Genomic DNA, 20,934 nt, shown 5'->3' with positions numbered 1-20,934 from the left:
ATGTTTACAATTTATCATCCAGTAGAGTAGGTCAGTACATTTCCAGGACTACGGAAAACACCTGGGAAGTGCCAGTTGCATCTTGAAAATTGGCAAACCACAAACACACACACACATTTTTTTTTTTTTTTCCCAATTTGGAGAGCCATTTACGAGCATACCACAGATAACCTAGTCTGTAGCACTGTGCTGGGCACCAAGTGAATGCTTAGGACAAGGATGGTGTTTACAGACCTGGATGGGCTCAAAAGGATAAACAGAACATATTTTGGAAATAAATTCATAATTTCCTGTATTTTTGTAGCTGAATATCTATAATCTTAAAGTGACTGAATTTTTGCTCTTTCTCTAAATGTCTCAGAGGTACAAGCAAACTTGCAAACCTAGAACCCCACCCTACACTCTTTTGGATTTCCTGGGATCCATTTTTGCTAGATAAATTACTTTTTTTAAAATTCAGTCTCAATAAGATTATTCTTCAAAGTGGAAAACTATTTCTGTCTTGATCAGTCTTCACAAGTGCCTGAATTTCCCTTATCAGCAATGGATTCTAGCCTTTAAGCCCCTTCAGCCATCAAGTTTTTTATTAAAATAATACAGATTTCCTAGGTGAAAATGTGTCAGGAGCCTTTAAACTATCATTTCCCTAGAAATAAATTTCCGAGTTCTTTCTCATTTCCCTACCTACAGTAACAACAGTCTGAGAGCTAGTCTGCTAAAAAGGAACATAACCTAAGAGCTCTGCAAGAAGAGGAAGGAGCTTTCCAAAGGCAAACTCGGTTTCTTTTCCATTTACAAAGGACCTTCCCCTGCTGGTAATTCAATGATAACTTGTAAAGGAGGGCAATGATTTGACATATGTGTATAAGATTATAGCTTCCAGTTTGCTATTGTTTCCAGAAATGATTCATTGAAACGAGAGCAGTTTGACTAGTTTGGTGCATAGTAGAGTACTGCAACCATCGGAATTTGCTTATGGCTTTCTACCACCTTATGGTTCCCTTCTTTTGTACTATTTTGCTATCTCTCTCTGCTTCTAAGGCCATAACCCGTTACTTTTTATTAGCTTAATGATGGCTCCTATTCTGGTTCTACACTTATAGCTAGTATTTCTAAGGCTATTTAAGTTTTGCAAAGTACTTTAAAGAGGTTAATTCCTTTGATCCTCACAAACAAATCTGGAAGATAGGTATGATATACAAGTGTTTGATTTCCTCTCTGTTACAGTAAAAACAATTTTTGACATTCACCTTTTAAAAACTTTGAAGTACAAATTCTCTATTTCCTTCCCTCCCTGTCCTTTCCATCCTTTGAAAAGGCAAGCAATTTAATATAAATTATACATTTGCAGTCATGCAAAACATAGTTGCTGAAGATTAAATAAATGTAGGAGAAATAAAGTAAAATGTATGCTTCTACCTTCATCCATCATTTGATGATTCCAGCTGATTCTATCAGTTCTTTTTCTGGAGGTGCAGAGCATTTCTCACCATGAGTCCTTCAGAACTGTCAGACTAGCTCATCATTCCCAGTTCACTGTACAATCTTGCTGTTACTGAGTGTAATATTTCCTCGTTCTGCTGACTTTGTGTTTTTCCAAATTTTTCTGACAATATCATTTCTTATTGAAATTATCATTTCTTATTACATAACAGTGCTCTCCCAACACTGTCATTTGAGTATCAATAACTATAAGCGGACTTGCCAACCCCCCGCCAGCCTCGGACATCGCACAGGGCACGGCTCAGGTCAGCTGAGCGTAGCCTGGTAAGGGTGAACAAGATGGCGTTGGGAGGAAGGGGGTCTGGATTAGATCAATTCATTGTAGTAAAGATATGATTGCATGATCCTCTAGAGATGATTTTTTGGCGTGCTGCACCTTGGAGGAGACTCCAATGACCATGTGCACTATGAGGAAAGGAATGCTCACTCTGTGTCTGCCTGCAGTTTCCTGTAGAGAATCAAGTATCTGCTATAGGTTAGGATGTGCTTCCCTTAAGACATAGGAACTGGAGACATGCACTGAGGAGATCAAAGGACTTGCTGTCTGTAATAAAGGGAGTCTCACACCACCCTGGCTCTCACCCCTCATTGCTCACACTCTTCGTTCCCCAGGAGAACAGGCAATGCTGGTCACATAAGGCCTGTTTCTTTCTTTTCTTTCTCTCTTTTTTTAAAATGAGGCAATTGGGGTTAAGTGACTTGCCCAGGGTCACATAGCTGGGAAGTGTCTGCAGCTAGACTTGAACTCAGGTCCTTCCCACTTCAGGGCTGGTGCTCTATCCACTTCGCCACCTAGCTGCCCCCATAAGGCCTGTTTCACTCGGGAGTTGGCGCCGAACCCCAACAAATAGCTGTTTCATATCACGAACCCATAATCTCATTTATTACATTCTCATTTGTCTAGTCTGGAAGTGTGAGGAAACCCTTGTGTAGGAGGTGCTGCTAATGAAAAAATCGTCTCTAGAGGATCATGCAATCATATCCTTACTACAATGAATTGAGCTAATCCAAAGTGGGCTTACAGTGCTTAACAACTTGAGTTTTAATTGGGGAAGCTTTGTTTAGAAACAATAATAACTCACTGATTGGCAAAAGTGAAGAAGTCCTTGGAAACTCTCCTATCCCTTTTGGGGACTTAATAGATGACTTGGGACCTTCTTTTAGGAAAAAGTCAAAAAACCTTATGAACTCTGAGGAAGACATTGATAAAAGGTTTTCTGGCACTGAATACCTAACTAAGCTCTCTCAGTATCCCAGGGCATCTTTATTTAGAAGTTCATGTCTAACATGGAAATGATTTTAATATGACCACTACTGGGGGTGAAAATTATGGAACAGAATCTGCAAGGGCATATAGGGAAGTTTACCATTGAGCCAGGTTAGTCTCAGGAGACCCTAACCTTGATTTGAAATGGGACTCCTTCCTTGAGCAGAACTAACTAGTCTGATTAACTGGCAGTTGACAGGATCACACAACTGCACCCATCCTCAAAAGATACTATTGGCAGAACTTTTCCCTGAATATGTTTTATAAATAGGGAAAATCATGAGACCATAGAGATGTGACCTCAATGACCACACTTAAGAATATGCTTGTGGAAGTGATGAATAAACTCAAGGAATGGATCTAGTAGATAAGAGTACCTGAAGAAATGAGCAGTAGCAGCAGCAACTGGAACAAACTTTCCAAAGGAAAAAAAGAAGAGCAAGAAAAGAAGATGACTGTCTAATAAGGCTCTACAAATAGCTGAGGAAAGAAGGAAAGGGAAAGGAAAAAGACCAAGATATAACCCACTGAACTCAGAATCCAGGGAATATTATGGAGAAATAAGGATTCCTTAAACCAGACATCCAGAGACAGAAGAAAACAATACAGTGGGAAAGTCAAGAGATCTCTCCAAGAAAATCAGAGATACCATCACATACCAGTAAACCTATGCTTAAGATTCTTCAGGTTAGGGTTCAACAATGTGTGAATTGAGAATTAGCAGAAGAGCCAGAGGGTATTCAGAGGCCATGAGCAACTAGAGAATAGATTAAAGAGAAACAAGGGAGTTTTCAAGGGGAAAAGATAGATACTTCTGGTGCACTGATTAGGCAAAAGCCTTTGACAGTATGGATCACAACAAACAGTCCTCAAACAGATGGGAGAATCAGATCATCTTGTCTCCTGAGGAATCCTCAAGAGGGCCAAGAGGCAACAGCTAGAATTGAATGTGGAACAACCGATTGATTTAAGATTGGGAAAGGAGCCTTGCAAGGTTGCACACAGTCACCTTATTTATTTCACTTGTATGCAAAGTATTTTACGTGAAATTCCAGGATCTAGGACTCCAAAGCTGAAATTAAAGTTGCCAGGAGAAATATCAACAAAGCCAGTCTCAGATATGCAGATGGAACCATTCTGATGGCAGAGAGTGAAAAGAGATGGAGAAGGCTCTTGAGAGCTTGAAAAAGGGGAGTTTGAAAGCTGGCTTCCTGCTGGGGTATGAGAAGAGATACAGGGAAAGTATTAGACTTTTTAAGATTAAATTGTTTGCTTATGGTATATGCAAATGTTATTAATCATTACTGGTTGTTACTGGTAGTATTTTTCAAACTGTTATCATTACTAAGGTAGTTCGAAAGATTGTGACTGCCTTGTGCATGGTGGGGTGATTCTAAAGAACCAAACTGGGGAGTAGCAGGTAAAAAAGAGCAATTACCTCACAAAAATGGGACATGGAAGGAAGAACTAATAGAAAGGCTGGAGGTGAGGGTGGAAGGCTGGCAATGTTGGTGTTAATATCATCTGGCCTGAACAGGAAACAACATCCACATGTGGAGAGGTCTAGAAGTCTTCTGAACTTGGGACAGATGGATGGTACAGTGGATAGAGCAGCAGCCCTGGAGTCAGGAGGACCCAGCTTCAAATCCAGCCTAAGACACTTGACACATACTACCTGTGTGACCCTGAACATATCACTTAACACCAGTTGCTCGACCAAGGTTTAAAAAAAAAAAAACACCCAAAAAACACCTGAGGGGTAGGATGAGATTGGGGCTTTTTCAAGGGTATATGGAATAAAATCAGGAAAGTAGGGAGAAGAAAAGCAAAGTAAATTTAAAGGTTTGACTTAAAGAATAAGAGGGTAAGAAGCAAAGAGAAAGTAGAAGGGATAGGGCAAAAAGGAGACTTCAAAGAAAAACAGGGAATAATGAAAAGAGGGAGATTCAACTGGTAAACAGAACTTTGTCAAATCTATGAGAACACAAGTCATTTCCCCAATTGATAAATGAAATGAATGGGCAGTTTTTCAAGGAAAAAAAATCAAAAGAATTTAGAGTCATATGTTAAAAAAAAAGTCTCTAGATCGCCATGGATTACATATGTAGACTAAAGTTACCTTGAAGTGCCATTTTACACCTACCATATTGGCTAAAATGATCTAGGGGCAGAAGGGACATACTAACGTCTTCCCTAGCTTGACTGTTACTAATAAGGGCAGCTACATGGACTGGGACATGGATGCATTATTGGCAGAACTGTGAATGGATCCAACAGTTCTGGAGAACAGTTTGAAACTATCCTCAAAAAATTTTCAAACCTTGCATACCCTTTGATCCAACAATGTTTGTACTGGGATTATATCCCACAGATCTTAAATGAGGATAAGGGACCCACATGTGCCAAAATGTTTGTGGCACCTCTTTTTATAATGGCACAAAAGTGGGAACTGAGTGTCTGCCCATCAGTTGGGGAATGGCTGAATAAATTGTGGTATATGAATATTATGGAACATTATTGTTCTGTAAGAAATGGCCAACAGGATGATTTCAGAAAGCTCTGGAGAGACATCAACTGATGCTGAGTGAAATGAACAGAACGAGAAATAAGAAGACTAGAAAATGATCAATTCTGATGAATGTGGTTTTCTTCAACAATGAGATGATTTAAACCTGTTTGAATTTTTCAGTGATGAAGAGAGTCTTCTAAACCCAGAAAGAGAACCCTGGGAACTGAGTGTGGACCACAACATAACTTTCTCATTCTCTCTGTTGATATTCGCTTGCATTTTGTTTTCTTCTCAGTTTTTCTTTTTCTTCTTGATCTGATTTTTCTTGTGTAGCAAGAAACATAAAAATATGTATACACATATTGGATTTAACATGTATTAGACTACCTGCCACCTAGGGGAGGGAATGAGAGGAAGGAGTGGAAATTTTGGAACAAAAGGTTTAGGAAGGGCAATGTTGAAAAAAAATACCCATGTATATGTTTTGTAAATGAAAAGCTTTATTAAAAAATTAATAAAAAAAACAATGAAAATAATAACCCAACAACACAAAGCATTATTTGCAATTGTTCTTTCTGTACAAGTGTCATTTAATCCAATGGATGTCATGAATAATAGAAACATAAATCTATTTAATATTAATTAGCTTTAATTAGTTAAGAGTTGAAAAGAATGAATTTCTATCTCTAAGTGGGAGTTTGTCCAATTTTTCTTCTATTTTTTGACCTCATATATGTGGGAAAATTTCTTATAATATTCTGTTACAAAATCAGATTACAGGTGATGTTGCAGTAGATAGACTGGTAGGCGTTAAGACATGAAGACCTGAGTTTTAATCTCAACTCGGAAACTTGATAGTCAATCCAAGGGTTCTCTTTTTATCTCAGTTTCTTTCTCTGTCTCTGTAAAATGGGTTCTTACAAGGAGAAAGCAAGGCAATATTGATTCAGTGAGGCACTATCGGGTCCAAGGTGGGTTTCCACCTAGTGGTTTGTGTTGTCAGTGCCACCAGTCTGTGATCTCCACAGGAGCAGGGGACACCCTTTGCAACTCTCTTTTGGTTCCTACATACCAAGGCCTGGCATGTGTCAGGCTCATAAATGCTTCTTCACTTGAAGGAAGATCGGTGCTATAATATCAGCTCAAGTCTTCTGAGTCCAAATGTAGGGAATCTTCCCATTATACCATGCTGCCATGCAAGTAAGTGACTGGATGGAAAAGGAGGATCCGATATGGCTAAGAAGCTGTCTGCCATCCCTGTTCATCTTTTATTTTTCCTTCCTCACCCTCCATGTAATATAGCTAAAGAAGGCTAAGTATGGAAGGCATTAGCACTAGCACCTCTTGTCCCAATATTCTCTAAGTAATTTTCCTCCTTATTTTAATGCTTTTACTTTTCTTCATAGATCTGGCAAGAACCAATCCTCTTTTTTACATAAAACCCTTTCTATATTGCTTACATTCATAAGGTTTCTCTCCAGTGTGGATTCTCTGATGTACAGTAAGAGATGTCTTATGTATAAAAGCCTTTCCACACTGATTACATTCATATGGTTTCTCTCCAGTGTGGATTCTCTGATGTACAATGAGAGCTTCTTTTTGTCTAAAAGCCTTTCCACACTGGTTACATTCATATGGTTTCTCTCCAGTGTGGATTCTCTGATGTACAATGAGAGTATACTTTTCTGTAAAAGCTTTTCCACACTGATTACATTCATAAGGTTTCTCTCCAGTGTGGATTCTCTGATGTACAATGAGAGCATACTTTTCTGTAAAAGCTTTTCCACACTGATTACATTCATAAGGTTTCTCTCCAGTGTGGATTCTTTGATGTACAGTAAGAGATGCCTTATGTATAAAAGCCTTTCCACACTGATTACATTCATAAGATTTCTCTCCAATATGGATTCTCTGATGTCTAGTAAGACTTATCTTTTTTATGAAAGCTTTTCCACATTGGTTACATTTATGAGGCTTCTCTCCAGTGTGGATTCTCTGATGTACAGTAAGAGCTCCCTTGTCTCTAAAAGCCTTTTCACATAGGTTACATTTATAAGGTTTCTCTCCAGTGTGGATTCTCTGATGTACAGTAAAAGATGCCTTATGTATAAAAGCCTTTCCACACTGATTACATTCATAAGGTTTCTCTCCAGTGTGGATTCTTTGATGTACAGTAAGAGATGCCTTATGTATAAAAGCCTTTCCACACTGATTACATTCATAAGATTTCTCTCCAATGTGGATTCTCTGATGTCTAGTAAGACTTGTCTTTTTTATGAAAGCTTTTCCACATTGGTTACATTTATGAGGCTTCTCTCCAGTGTGGATTCTCTGATGTACAGTAAGAGCTCTCTTGTCTCTAAAAGCCTTTTCACATTGGTTACATTTATAAGGTTTCTCTCCAGTGTGGATTCTCTGATGTACAGTAAGACATTTTTTACGACTAAAAATCTTTCCACATTGGTAACATTTGTAAGGTTTCTCTCCACTGTGGATTCTCTGATGTACAATGAGAGCATACTTTTCTGTAAAAGCTTTTCCACACTGATTACATTCATAAGGTTTCTCTCCAGTGTGGATTCTCTGATGTACAGTAAGAGCTCTCTTGTCTCTAAAAGCCTTTTCACATTGGTTACATTTATAAGGTTTCTCTCCAGTGTGGATTCTCTGATGTACAGTAAGACATTTTTTACGACTAAAAATCTTTCCACATTGGTAACATTTATAAGGTTTCTCTCCACTGTGGATTCTCTGATGTACAATGAGAGCATACTTTTCTGTAAAAGCTTTTCCACACTGATTACATTCATAAGGTTTCTCTCCAGTGTGGATTCTCTGATGTACAGTAAGAGCTCTCTTGTCTCTAAAAGCCTTTTCACATTGGTTACATTTATAAGGTTTCTCTCCAGTGTGGATTCTCTGATGTATAATAAGAGGTGCCTTATGTATAAAAGCCTTTCCACATTGGTTACATTTATAAGGTTTCTCTCCAGTGTGGATTCTCTGATGTACAGTAAGAGCTCCCTTGTCTCTAAAAGCCTTTTCACATTGGTTACATTTATAAGGTTTCTCTCCAGTGTGGATTCTCTGATGTATAATAAGAGGTGCCTTATGTATAAAAGCCTTTCCACATTGGTTACATTTATAAGGTTTCTGTGCTGTATGAATTCTCTGATGTCTATTAAGAGCTCCACTTTCTGTAAAAGCCTTTCCGCATTGGTTACATTTATAAGGTTTCTCTCTAGTGTGAATTCTCTGATGTACAGTAAGAGATACCTGATGTTTAAAAGCCTTTCCACATTGGTTACATTCATAAGGTTTCTCTCCAATGTGGAACCTCTGATGTGCAGTAACAGATACTTTATGTATAAAAGCTTTTCCACATTGGTTACATTCATAAGATTTCTTTCCAGTGTGGATTCTCTGATGTACAGTAAGATATTCTTTACGACTAAAAATCTTTCCGCATTGGTTACATTTATAAGGCTTCTCTGCTGTATGGATTAACTGATGTCTATTAAGAGCTCCACTTTCTGTAAAAGCCTTTCCACATTGGTTACATTCAAAAGGTTTCTCTCCAGTGTGGATTCTCTGATGTACAGTAAGGTATCCTTTACGCCTAAAAACCTTTCCACACTGGTTACATCCATAAGGTTTCTCTGCTGTATGGATTTTATGATGAAGAGGAAAACTATTTTTATATTTGAAAATATTTCCAGATTGGTTACATTGAATAGGTTTCCCTGTAATGTGGATTCTCTTATGTCCAGGAAGAGCCCACCTTTCTGTGAAAACTTTTCCACTTTGATTATACTCATAAGATTTCTCTCCACTGTGGATTTTCTCAAGTGTATGACATACATCTTTCCAAGAGAAGTGACCACGACCATCACTGATGAATCTTGGCTTGTGACTTTCAGCTACAGGAAGACTTAGCTCTGGAATTGTTTCCTTCATTTCAAATCTGATTTCTCTTTCTGGAAAAAAAAAAGGAAGACAACAATAAAACAAATAGAGATACTCCCACACATCTCTAGTCATTTCCTCTTCCCTCCATCACTAGAATAGAAACTTAGTAATTTTCTATTTCCCAAAATAGCCAGTAAATGTCCATAATCAGTCACTTAAAATTTATATTAGTTCACATCCCAAGGATGATTTAATTTCTAATGAGCTTTGTGCTTAAATACATTAGATTCTTACAGTAAGCCTGTGACAATACAGAAAGTACCTTCATTCTAACTGTATGCCCAACTCAGGCCAACATCTCAGAATGGTTGAGTGAGTTGAACCAAATCCCAGCAGCTGAGACTGGAATTCACATTCTGTGGATGGGTATGTTCTCATTACAACATTTGATAAATTATCTCCACTCTCAATTTTCCCCTTTCCCTTTCATTGTCTGTATGTTCTGGTGATCACTTTTAATTTTATGTATTTATTTTTTCTACATTATCTGAGATCACACTCACAATATTAACACTCTTGCTTTTCATAGTTTTTTGTTTTTTTTTCTTCTTTTATCTAAGGCATAAGTGATTTAGTTCTGATCCATTCCTTTTTTTTTTTTTAAGATAGCCATTACTTATTTCTTTTTAAAAAGTATCATTCCCTTTCTCTCTAAAACACAGCATTGACTTCAGGGTAACCCCATGAAGCCTCAGTCACCACAACTTTCATACTCCTGGTGGCACCCACTCACCTGGAGAGCAGCTCCTCAGGCCTTTCTGGTCCAGCATCCATTGTGATTTTCTTTGCTTAAAATAAGAGATCACATATTCATTGGGAACTAGAAGCCCTGGAGAAGGAAACCAGTTAGGGAAGAAGATGAAGAGAAATTTGTCAGTTTTCCTGAGGGAATGGGTGAAGATCCAGAGCTGCCTCAATTTTGAGATTTGCCCCTTTAGGTTCACGTATATCAGTCTATACTCATCCATTAGTGCTGTGAAGGAAGGAACTCCCAATAGGATGTGCCCCATTCTGCTCTTGTACCACTTGTTCTGAGAAAGAACCAAATGCTTCCCTATCATACCCCTTCCTCTCTTTTAGGCTCCATTCTGGCAGAAACTTTTAACCTGGGTAAAAAGAGTTATAGGGCCTGAGAAGCCTTGAACCTGATCAACAGCGCCCTTAGTCTTGCCACATCTTCTTCACAGAAGGGCAGACAAATCCTATAGTTTCCTTTATTCATTATCTAGAAATTATCTAAAAATTTAAGGGAGCTGGTAATACAGTGGAGATAGACATAGTGTACCTGAGTCTAAATTAAGCCTGAGACAGTTACTAACTGTATACTCTTGTGTAAGTAAATTAAATCTGTTTGCCTTAGTTTCCTCATCTCTTAAATGGGGATAACAGTATACCTAACTTGAAAGGTTAATATGACATAAATGGACAGATTCTGCTTTATCTTTCATTTACAAACAAGCAATTCTGTAACATAGTATAATAAAAAAGATGAACATGAAACTACAAATCTATAATGTATGACTTGCTATTTCTTTCAAACAGACAATCAAATTGTCAATAGATTTTTTTTCCTTGACTTTGCCTGTCCCCATCTGGATGCAAATAGAATCTGTATTTCCTTATTTGTCTACAATTTTGGAACTTAAGAATAGTCAAAATTGTTCATTTCCTGGAAGTTGTTCTTATATAATATTGTTGGGAATATATTGTAAATAAAGCAGATGGCACAACACTTGGCGATAGGAGTTAAAAAGAAATGCTTATTCCCTTCCATCCCTTTCCCACTATTCATGATGGAATTTGAAGGCAATGGGAAGGCAGATCAAGGACAAACTTCCTTTCTTGGAACAACTAGGATTTTGGGATATAAATAGATGCTCTTAAAAAAGATATTCCAAATACTCAAACTATGCTAAAGAAGAATGGTTTGTAAGGAAAACCTGTTAGAGCAATTTTCAGAGATTTGGTAGTAAATTTGTGTCCAAGCAGATGTTAGATAATATAACCTCTGAGATTAGTTCCATGTCTGAGATGCTTCTACACTGATTTGATCTCTGACTTGAACCTGCCTAAAATTCGTAGGAGATACTTCAGGAGCAACAAAGGACACCCTCTGTTTCCTATCATACAATGCAAACTACAGGAGGATCCTGTGTCTTAGACACAGGAGACCAGTAGTTTTCCCATTCTGAGAACCCCCTTTCCCCTCACTAGACCCTGGACCCAAGGATATTCCCTTTGATTGCATCTTCAGAGTTACCCAGGGAGAGCAGGTTCCAGGCATTCTCCAACATGACCTCCTTGTACAACTCCTTCTGAGGATCATCCAAGAGGCCCCACTCCTCCTGGGTAAAGTCCACAGCCACATCCCTGAATGTCACCAACTCCTAAACCAACAAAAATCATGAGATGTAGAGCTGGAAGTTCCTTCAGAATTCAAGAATCCAACACCCTTCAATTGGAAATTGAAGCACAGAGAAAGGATTTATTTGCTCAAAGGTCACACCATTTTGGAGGGTCAGAGTCAGCTCCTGGAACCGTGGTCAATAAGAGTCTCATTGCATTTTGAGAAAAGCATTTTATAGGATCAGTTGGAAAAAAGCTGAGAAATGTTTTATGTGGAATCAGGAAGAAAGTTTGTGTTTTATCTGGGAGGTAGATGGACCTGGAGAGAACTAGAGGGTGATGGGAAATTTCTTCCTCAGCAGAACTGATTCTAGTGATATATTGTAAAGAAAATTCTGTGAAGAGTTTGTGAGAAGCTGCCAAGTACAGCATACTCTGGGAGAAAAAAGATTTATGTGATCATTTAAAAGAGAACAGAATTAAAGAAAAGTTTTTTTGTTTTTGTTTTTTCTGAGAAGCTGGAATAAAGTCTTATCTAATGAAAAATGAGGATTCTGAAGATATATTGATGAGGCTCTGGATAGCATTATGTGGTAGGAGACAAATTTCCAGAGGAATCAAGTAGAATTACCTGCTGTTATATTGAAAGCCTGAGGTCCCTCTGGATATGAAGTTGTCATGGGCAAAACAGCCCGCATTTTTAATTGAATTTATTTATTTGAGTTAAAAAGCCAACAGATTGACGAGATATTGGGAAGGACGGAGAGATCTGAGAACAGCCTTCTGATTGGCCAGTGTGTGAAAGAGAAAGATAAGGTAAAGAACTTACAGGAGTATATGAATCCTTTTTATGTATTTTATTTTTTATAATTTCTATGTCTGTGACCTACATAAGTACGGTGTGTGCAAGCTGATGTTTACTTAAAATATTAAATGTGATAGTTAAAAGTGTATAGAAAGTTGCAGATACACAATGAATCCTCCTAAGTTAAGGGAAATTCTAGGAAATAGTAACAAAGTACATGTATAACTGAGAGAAATCCCATCCAAATATGTAAAATATGCATACAGTATCTAGGAATTAAAAGAGTTGTATAAATTCAATTGCAAAGCAAACCTTAAATAAATGCCAGAAAACTTAAAAGGTAGAGGAATCGTCAGTGCTCATGACTAGGTTGTGTCAACATAAAATAACAAATACTACCAAATATAATTTTTTAAAATTTTTATTTTCTGAAGCAATTAGAGTTAAGTGACTTGCCCAGGGTCACACAGCTAGGCAGTGTTAAGCATCTGGGGCCAGATTTGTTCTCCTGACTTCAGGGCTGGTCCTCTCATCATTGCACCACCTAGCTGCCCCCACCCCCTAATATAATTTAAATCTTTACTATTATACTAATATTTGCATTCAAATTTTACAAGGAAGGTGATCTTGGGGAAGACCTTAGTTTCCAAGGAGCCTCAAGACACTTAATGGTTGTGTGACCCTGGGCAAACTCCTGGACACCTGTCTCCGTTTTTTCATCTATGTAAAATGAAGAACATGAGAACAACGCTTTTGGGGTAGCTAAGCCAGGATGGCAGAGGGAGAAGGGAGAGCAATGTAGTGAAGTCCTCTCCAAAGCCTCCTAAAGAGATCTGGACAGTGCCACTGAGTAATTGGGTTTTGATGAGGAAACTTAGAAAAATCAAAGTCCTTCATCTGGTTTGGCTCAGGGCAGGGGAGGCAATGGAGAGAAGAGAAGCTTGTAAACTCAGGGAAAAGTCTGGTGAGGAAGACACTTTACAGGGAGTATTCCTGCAGCCTGTATAACAGGACAGCAAGACTCAGATCCACATTAGGAAGCTGCAACAGGAGGTTTTGTCACCCTTGATCGAGGGTCTGTCACATAAGCAGGGTCAAGGGAATCTGTCCTGGGGAGGGAGGCCCTGGGGCAGGAAGCCAGGAAGTTAGGGTCAGCAGAAGCAGGGTCTTGTGTCAGGCTTGGGATGCTAGGAAGGGTCTTCACTCCAGCCCAGCCAGAAAGGGAGTAACTAGGGAGGGAATCTCAGAATAAAGGGGGACCACAATTCTGCCCCAGAGCCAGCACAGCTGACTAGGAGGCCAGCAGGGACAGAGTCCAGCAGTAATCTGCTCTACTCACACCCAGGTCCCACAGACCTCAGAGCAGGAGGAATGAACAGACCACTTTGGGTATAGGCCTCCTTGCTGCCCATGGGGGAGAGGCTGTAATAAAACAACAGTCAGCACCCCAAGAAAGCAGCAACAAAAGCAGTCCAGACCTTCCCTCCAGGACTGCTGCAGAGCCCAGCTCCACCTTCAAGTCTGATCTGAAGTCATGGGCCAGAATGGGCGAACAAAAAAGCAGACACCCTCCTCATGGCAGCCCTATTGTTATCAGAGACACTGAGGCAGAAATGCAGAGGAGGGACTCCTGTCTCCAAGCCCTGCCCCTTTGTTTAGCTATAAACCCAAGTAGATTCTTAGAAAAGGAAGAGCAGGAGGAGACATGGGGATGACCCAATGGAAGAAAGAATCCGGGTGTTCCTAGGACCTTGCCCACACATCAAACTCTCTACAGATTTGTGGGGGCCAAAGGGCACCCACGAGGCCGGGACAAACACTGTGGCAAATTCAGGAGACTTAACAGGGAAGACAATAAAGGAAAAACAAGTCAGCCAGAAGAGACCAAGATCAGACTTGCCTACCACCAGACTCTCAGAACGCCATTAAAAAGCAGCCGAGACACAAGAGTGCAATTGAGCTTTAGTCCCCACATGCCTTATTATTATTTGTTTTTGATGAGGCAGCTGGGGTTAAGTGACACAGCTAGTAAGTGTTAAGTGTCAAAATTGAACTCCTCCAAGAAAACACAGATCACCTTCCTGAAAGAGAGCCTGGAACGAACTCCCAGAAACAGGGGGCAGCTAGGTGGCGAAGTGGATAGAGCACCAGCCTTGAATTCAGGAGGATTCCAGCTCAAATCTGGTCTCAGACACATAACACTTCCTAGCTGTGTGACCCTGGGTAAGTCACTTAACACCAGCCTTAAAAAAAAAAAAAAAAAAAAAAAAAAAAAAAAAAACTCCCAGAAACATAACAGTCAGAATGCAGAGCTTCCAGGTCAGGGAGAAAAACCCTGCAAGGTGCCCGAAAGAAAGTCCAGTGCGATTCAAGTACAAGGAGCTACCCTTTAGGACCACACAAAATTTGACAACAACATTGTTAAGAAGCTCAGAACTGGGAAGAGGACATGCCAGAAAGCAAAGGACATGCTCTCAGAGCCAAAAAGAATCTCTGAAACAAAACTTCATATCATGCAATGGGGTGGAAGGACCTTTAGTGAAATTCCTTACAAGTATTTTTGATAAAGAAAAACAAAACAAAACAAAAAGAAAAGATTGTAAATGGAGAAAAACTTAGAAGTTGAAGCACAAGGGAAAAGAAATATCAAAAAAGTCATCCAGGATGAGGTAACCCCAGGGACTCAAAATAAAAGGACAAATTATATTCAAGGGGATCAAAGTGGAGTAAAGGTGGGAGGGGCTCTGTTAAGTCTTGAGGATCTTCAGGAGAAACTAGAAAGCAGGAAAGAGGAATAAGCTCAGGTGATGGAGAGAAAGGGGGGCTGGGAAATGTAATCTTAGGTCCACAATTAGACATTTCTGCAAAGGAGGAGGAAGGAAAAATACACACAACATAGAGAGGAAGAGAGAAATACATTTTACTCACCAGTGAAGGGGGGAAGAAGAAAACAGGGAGGGCAACTAGAGGGAGGATGGACTAAGGGAGGGATTAGTCCTAAAACCACAAACTCAAAGGATGTAAAGGAATATGCTCCGATCTTCTGGAGGTGGCCGGGATCTGGGGGATTCGAGTGAATGAGGAGATTCCATAAAGGGCCTGGAAAACTACTGCCCTGAACCCAGATGAGAAAAAGCCAGGCCAAGGTTCCAGAGGAACGGGGAGGAGAAACACGCTGCCTGCCACTTAAGGTGGAGCACTGGTCGGCCGGGGAGCGTTCTGGAGGGTTTAGTCGCTGCGTTCCGTTGCATTTCTCAGATTCGTGGTATGTTGCATGTAACGGAGCTTGTTTGGCTTGTGTTCTCAATGCCGGGGAGCAGCCAGTAAGGAAACGGGGATACAAAGGTGCGTGTGCGGGTGCGGGTGTAGCCACAGCACGTGCCCACTTGTATGTATGAAAATTCTGATCAGTGCCATGGCCGGGAGTTCCCGAGAGCTCAGACTCCCGCTGCCTTCCTCCTGCCGGAGCTGATGGTGCAGATGTAGCTCACGCTCCCGAGGAGCCCATGGGCCAGTCTGAAACAGAGCAGAGGAGGGCCGTTCGCCCAGGATAACACTTACTTCCTCCTTTGTAAAGAAGGGATCCACAGGGAAAGCGCCGCCAGCTTCCCACTCCATCCTCGGTGTCCCTGGAAGGGGTGGTGCGTGCTGCTGGTGCTCCCGTCATGGAGGGCCGGCACTCAGCGGAGGGAGGCGTCCGAGGCCCCCAGGCACACTCCCTCTGGCTCCAGGCTCCCTAGGGAGGTAGCAGAGTCCAAAGTGACTCCATTTTGTAGGTTCCTCATCTGGTCCCGGGCCTTGACCTCAGACACCGCTCCCCCCTCTCCCCCCTCTCCCTGCCCTCCTCAGAAAGCCCAGAGGTACAAGGGGCTTGGGATCATCGGGAGCCAGCCCAGGAGCCCGGGCCCGGGGACGGGGGCGCCCGAGAGAGCGCGGGTCGCGGTGCGCACGGAGGGGCCCGCGGGGAGGAAGCCGGGGCTCACGGATCCCTACGGAGGGTCGGCTCTGAAGGAGGACGGCGAACCTGGAAGCCAGAGGCGGGGGCGGGGACGCGGGACGCCGGGCCTGAGACCGCCGTCCGCCCTCCTCCCGGATTCCTGCGGACACAGCGGGAAGTCCTGGCGGGAGACCCGGGCAGGGCGGGCCCGGAGCGGTGCAGGGGAGGGGAGCCCGGAAGAGGGGGAGCGGGAGGGGGAGGAGCTCATCCAGAGGACGCTCCGGAGAGAGGGATGCTCCCGCAGGACGCTCACCACGTGGTCAGGAGGAGGAGAGCCAGCGGCCCGGGCAGAGAACAGGAGCCGGGAAACCCGGGGGCGCGGGCTCGGACCCACCTGGGAGCTGCGCGCGCGGGGCCCGCTCCGGATCGGAGCTGAAGGGGACGCGGGAGACGGAGCGCAGCCCGGACACTTCCCGCTTCCTCCAACCCGGTCCGGGAGGGGCTGGCTAGTCCCGGAAGCTCCTCCCTGCCCATCCCCCAGGAGACCCTTTCATCCAATCACATCCAGGGGCAGGGTTTAAGGCTTCGCGCCGCGTCTCCCACGTGATCCCTGCCCCGCCCCTCTCCGCCTTCACCCTCCTCCCTCCCAACGGGCACGGAAACTCCTCCCAGGCCTCCAAACCCCGCCCCAGGCTCACGCTGCACCGGGGTCGTCACTTCCCAGGCTGGTCCTCCTGGAGAGCTCCTCCTTCCCTCCCAGACTCGGCCCCTCCTCCTGAGCAGCAAGGCTGACCTGCTAACAGAAGGGGGCGCGAGAAGAGCGTTGTCCCATTCTGAGTGAGAGAGACCCCTCAGTCCCCTCGTGCTGGGGACCGACGGGTGTTTTAAAGAATAATTATATGTAAAATGTCGGTAATAATATACATTATCTGATAGACTGTCCCCTGAATGAGGAAAAGTTGGAGTGGCAGCTCTGCCCTGGCGCCCCTTTAGTCTCAGCAGGGCCTGGCCGGGATTCCCGAGCGGGGGGAGGGGATGCAGCCTCCGGGCCGGTGACCCGAGGACAGGAGAAGTCAGGTGACTCGCGGAGCTCCCTCCCGAGACTAGGAGGTTTAATTTTCTTTCCCAGCCCTGCTGAGGGCCGCACGGGAGTGAAGGACTCCACAATAGCAACGACAAATGCCCTGGGAGCTCCCAGCCTGCTTCAGGCGAGACTCGGCCCTGCGGGGGGCGCCACAGGGCCCGGAGCCCCCTCTGCAGTCAGAACTTCAGAGGTTTGACCCCTGCCTCGGACACTCAGCCCGCTGTCAGCCTGGCCAAGTCCCTCGGGCCGGGTGCCTGTTTCCTCTCCTGTAAAAGGAGCTGCAGAAGGAGCCGCACACCAGGCTTTGTCCCCCAGAAAGGCGCGGACCACAGAGCCCACGAAGCTGCTGCGACGGCCTGAAGCCCCCGGTGGGCGTGGACGCCGATGGCTGTCACGCCGTCCCACGGGGTCACGGCCCCGCTCCGTGAGACATCCTTCCCCTGAGGAGCCTCGTTCTGCGTCTTCCGCATCTGCCTCTCGCTCAGTTCCGGGAGTTTAGGCATCGCACCGGGCTCTACATCTGATCCCCCTTTAGGAAAGCCTCTTCAGAAAAGGGGGGCCAAGCCAGAGCTGCGCACGCGCCAGCCCGGACGGTAGTTCTTCTTTTAGGGTGACCGCTGTCCGCCTCGGGGATGTCCGCTGTAGCCTCAGAGTCGAGATGTTTCACCATGGAAAGCAGCTAATAAAACGTTTTCTGCGTGAATAAATTCGGCCAGGAACCTGCTGCATTAGTTGCACAGAAAGAGCTGCTTATTTAGGAAGGACGCGCAAGTTTGCTAATTCAGCAAAGACCTAGGTTCACAGGCCCCATATGCTGCTGCCTCTCCCAAGCGCCAGTCACCTCGGGAAGGCTAAGGGCGCTCATCTGAACTGTGAGCCCAATGGGAAGCTGAGCACCCGGCAGCAAGTGGCTTTCAGGGTTACCTTCAGGCTCCTCTTTGGCGTCTCAGGTCCACAGGATCAAAGGATTTAGAACCGGAGCACACCTTCGTGCCCACCCAAATGCAATGAGAGCCACTTAGTTGCACTTACTCCCCCCAAGCCAGAGAGCCACAGAGCCAGGATTTCTGCCCATGTCCTCTGACTCAAAATCTAGCGACCTTTCCATGCTGTTGGTTGGAATAGAGAGAGAAGGTAGGAACTTACTGGAATATGTGAATTCTTTTTCTGTATTTTATTTTCATTATTTCTGTCTCCCCTATGACCTGCATAATATGTGCAGGCCTATATTTACTTGAGCCTTGGACAGCTATAAATGTATTTCTTTTTTTTCCTTTTTAAGAGTTTTTATTTACCAGATATATGCATGGGTAATTTTACAGCATTGACAATTGCCAAACCTTTTGTTCTAATTTTCCCCTCCCCCCCAGATAGCTAGTTGACCAATACATGTTAAATATGTTAAAGTATAAATTAAAAATAATATATACAAACATATTTACTTAACCTGAGCTGATGACATTTATCAGTATTTAACATTTATTGATATTTAACCTATTAGCTTTGACCTCTGTTTAATTATCTAAAAGTCTGAAGGTCTAATTTTCTGTTTCCTAGAAATCAGGTGATTTCAGGGAAACAAAAACCTTCCATTCCAATCCCTCCAGATACCAGCAACTAATTAGATGCCTCCCCTTCCCCTTCTTGATGCTCTCTTAATTGTGATGTAAACTTGTATAAAACCTGAGTATCTTTACTACTTCTTTAGCCCTCTTACCAGGTGCTTTCTCATCTAGTGATGGGATGGCTCATCCTTTGGAGGTTTCAATGAACAACTTTTCTGCTTTTTACTGAGTGAACTTTTAGTAGTTATTTTGGGTACAGGTCTTTTACATCCCTCACACTGGCTTTCCTATAGGCCTCTACGTAGAAAAGAAGGATCCCACATACCTAAGAAGCTATCTGCTATCTCTAGTCATCTTGTCTTTTCCCTCCTTCTTGCTCCCATTAAGGTTGTGACTAGACTAAGTTAAATATAGAGGGCAGCAGTAATACCCAATGTTCTCTGTCTAATTAATTTTCCTCCTCATTTTAATGACTTTAACTTTTCTTTTTATTAAAGCTTTTTGCTTTTCAAGTCCTATGCTTGGACAATTCTTGCAAAACCTTGTGTTTCAACTTCCCTCCCTTTCCCTCATGCCCTCCCTTACATGGCCAGTAGTTCAATATATGTTAAACATGGTAAAAATATGTTAAATCCAATACAGGCATATATATTTATACAATTTTCATGCCACACAAGAAAAATCAAATCGATTCAGTAAAAAACAAAAAAGAGAGAGAAGCAAAAGAAAATACAAGCAAAGAACAACAAAAAAGCGTAAAAATGCTATGTTGTGACCCACAGTCCATTCCCAGTCTTCTCTCCTGGTGTAGATGGATCTCTTCATCAATGAACAATTGGAACCAGGTTGAATCATGTCATGTTGAAAAGAGCCTTGTTAGATCAATTAGAATTGATCACTGTATAGTCCTTTTGTTGCTGTGTAGGGTGATCTCTTGGCTCTGCTCATTTCACTCAGCATCAGCCAATGTAAGTCTCCCCAGGCCTCTCTGACATCGTCCTGTTGGTCATTTCTTACAGAACAGTAATAACTTACAACATTCATATGCCATAACTTACTCAGCCATTCTCCCCCTGAAGGGCATCCATTCAGTTTCCAGTTTCTTGCCACTACAAATGGGGCTGTCACCAACATTTTTGCACATGTAGGTCTCTTTCCCTCCTTTAAGATCACTTTGGGATATAAGCCCAGTAAGGTACACTCATTTCTAAAATATACAGAGAATTGACTCACATTTATAAGAATTCAAGCCATTCTCCATTTGATAAATGGTCAAATGATACCAACAGACAATTTTCAGACGAAGAAATTGGAACTATTTTTAATCATTTGAAAAGGTGTTCCAAATCACTATTGATCAGAGAAATGCAAATTTAGACAACTCTGAGATACTGTTACACAGCTCTCAGATTGGCCAAGGGAAAGGAAAAGATAATGACAAATGTTGGAGGAAATGTGGGGAAATTGGGACACTGATACGTTGTTGCTGGACCTGTAAATGAATCCAAAGATTCTGGAGAGCAATTTGGAACTATGATCAAAAAGTTATCAAGCTGTGCATACCCTCTGACCCAGCAGTGCTACTACTGGGCTTTCATCTCAGAGAAATCTTAAAGGAGGGAAAGGGACCCACATGGGCAGTTTTTTATTTTCAAGACATATGCAAGGATAATTTTTCAGAATTAACCCTTGCAGATCCTTGTGTTGCAAATTGTCCCTTCCTTCCCTCACCCCCTCCCCTGGATGGCAAGTAATCCAATATATGGTAAACATGTTAAAATATGCATTAAATCAAATATAGGTATACATATTTATACAATGACTGTGCTGCAGAAGAAAAACCAGCTCAAAATGGAAAAAAAAAGAATGAGAAAGAAAACAAAATGCAAGCAAAAAACAGTAAAAAAGAGTGAAAATGCTATGCTGTGCTCCACACTGAGTTCTTACAG

The 20,934-nt window shown here is 42.4% G+C and overlaps 1 protein-coding gene across 4 annotated transcripts; it reads right to left on the bottom strand.

Annotated features, from left to right (window-relative positions):
* Window positions 1-5,761: 5,761 nt before the first annotated feature.
* LOC141544493 (zinc finger protein 583-like) lies at window positions 5,762-16,936 on the bottom strand. Of its 4 annotated transcripts, XM_074270744.1 has the most exons (6): window positions 16,650-16,936; window positions 15,961-16,135; window positions 11,509-11,635; window positions 9,982-10,077; window positions 9,061-9,256; window positions 5,762-6,487 (listed from the first exon to the last, which is right to left on the bottom strand). In XM_074270744.1, exons 2-6 carry the CDS (start codon window positions 16,015-16,017, stop codon window positions 6,409-6,411), a joined length of 555 nt encoding a protein of 184 aa, XP_074126845.1. In that variant the 5' UTR covers window positions 16,018-16,135; window positions 16,650-16,936; the 3' UTR covers window positions 5,762-6,408. The 4 variants fall into 4 exon arrangements, with proteins under 4 accessions (XP_074126845.1, XP_074126842.1, XP_074126843.1 ...); XM_074270741.1 differs by having other exon boundaries at window positions 5,762-9,256; window positions 16,650-16,921; XM_074270742.1 differs by having other exon boundaries at window positions 5,762-9,256; window positions 16,731-16,921.
* Between the last annotated feature and the right edge of the window lie 3,998 nt (window positions 16,937-20,934).

Source organism: Sminthopsis crassicaudata, chromosome 5, assembly GCF_048593235.1.
Source record: "Sminthopsis crassicaudata isolate SCR6 chromosome 5, ASM4859323v1, whole genome shotgun sequence".
In the NCBI taxonomy this organism is placed as follows: domain Eukaryota; kingdom Metazoa; phylum Chordata; class Mammalia; order Dasyuromorphia; family Dasyuridae; genus Sminthopsis; species Sminthopsis crassicaudata.
This window is presented reverse-complemented; position numbering and strand designations above follow the sequence as displayed.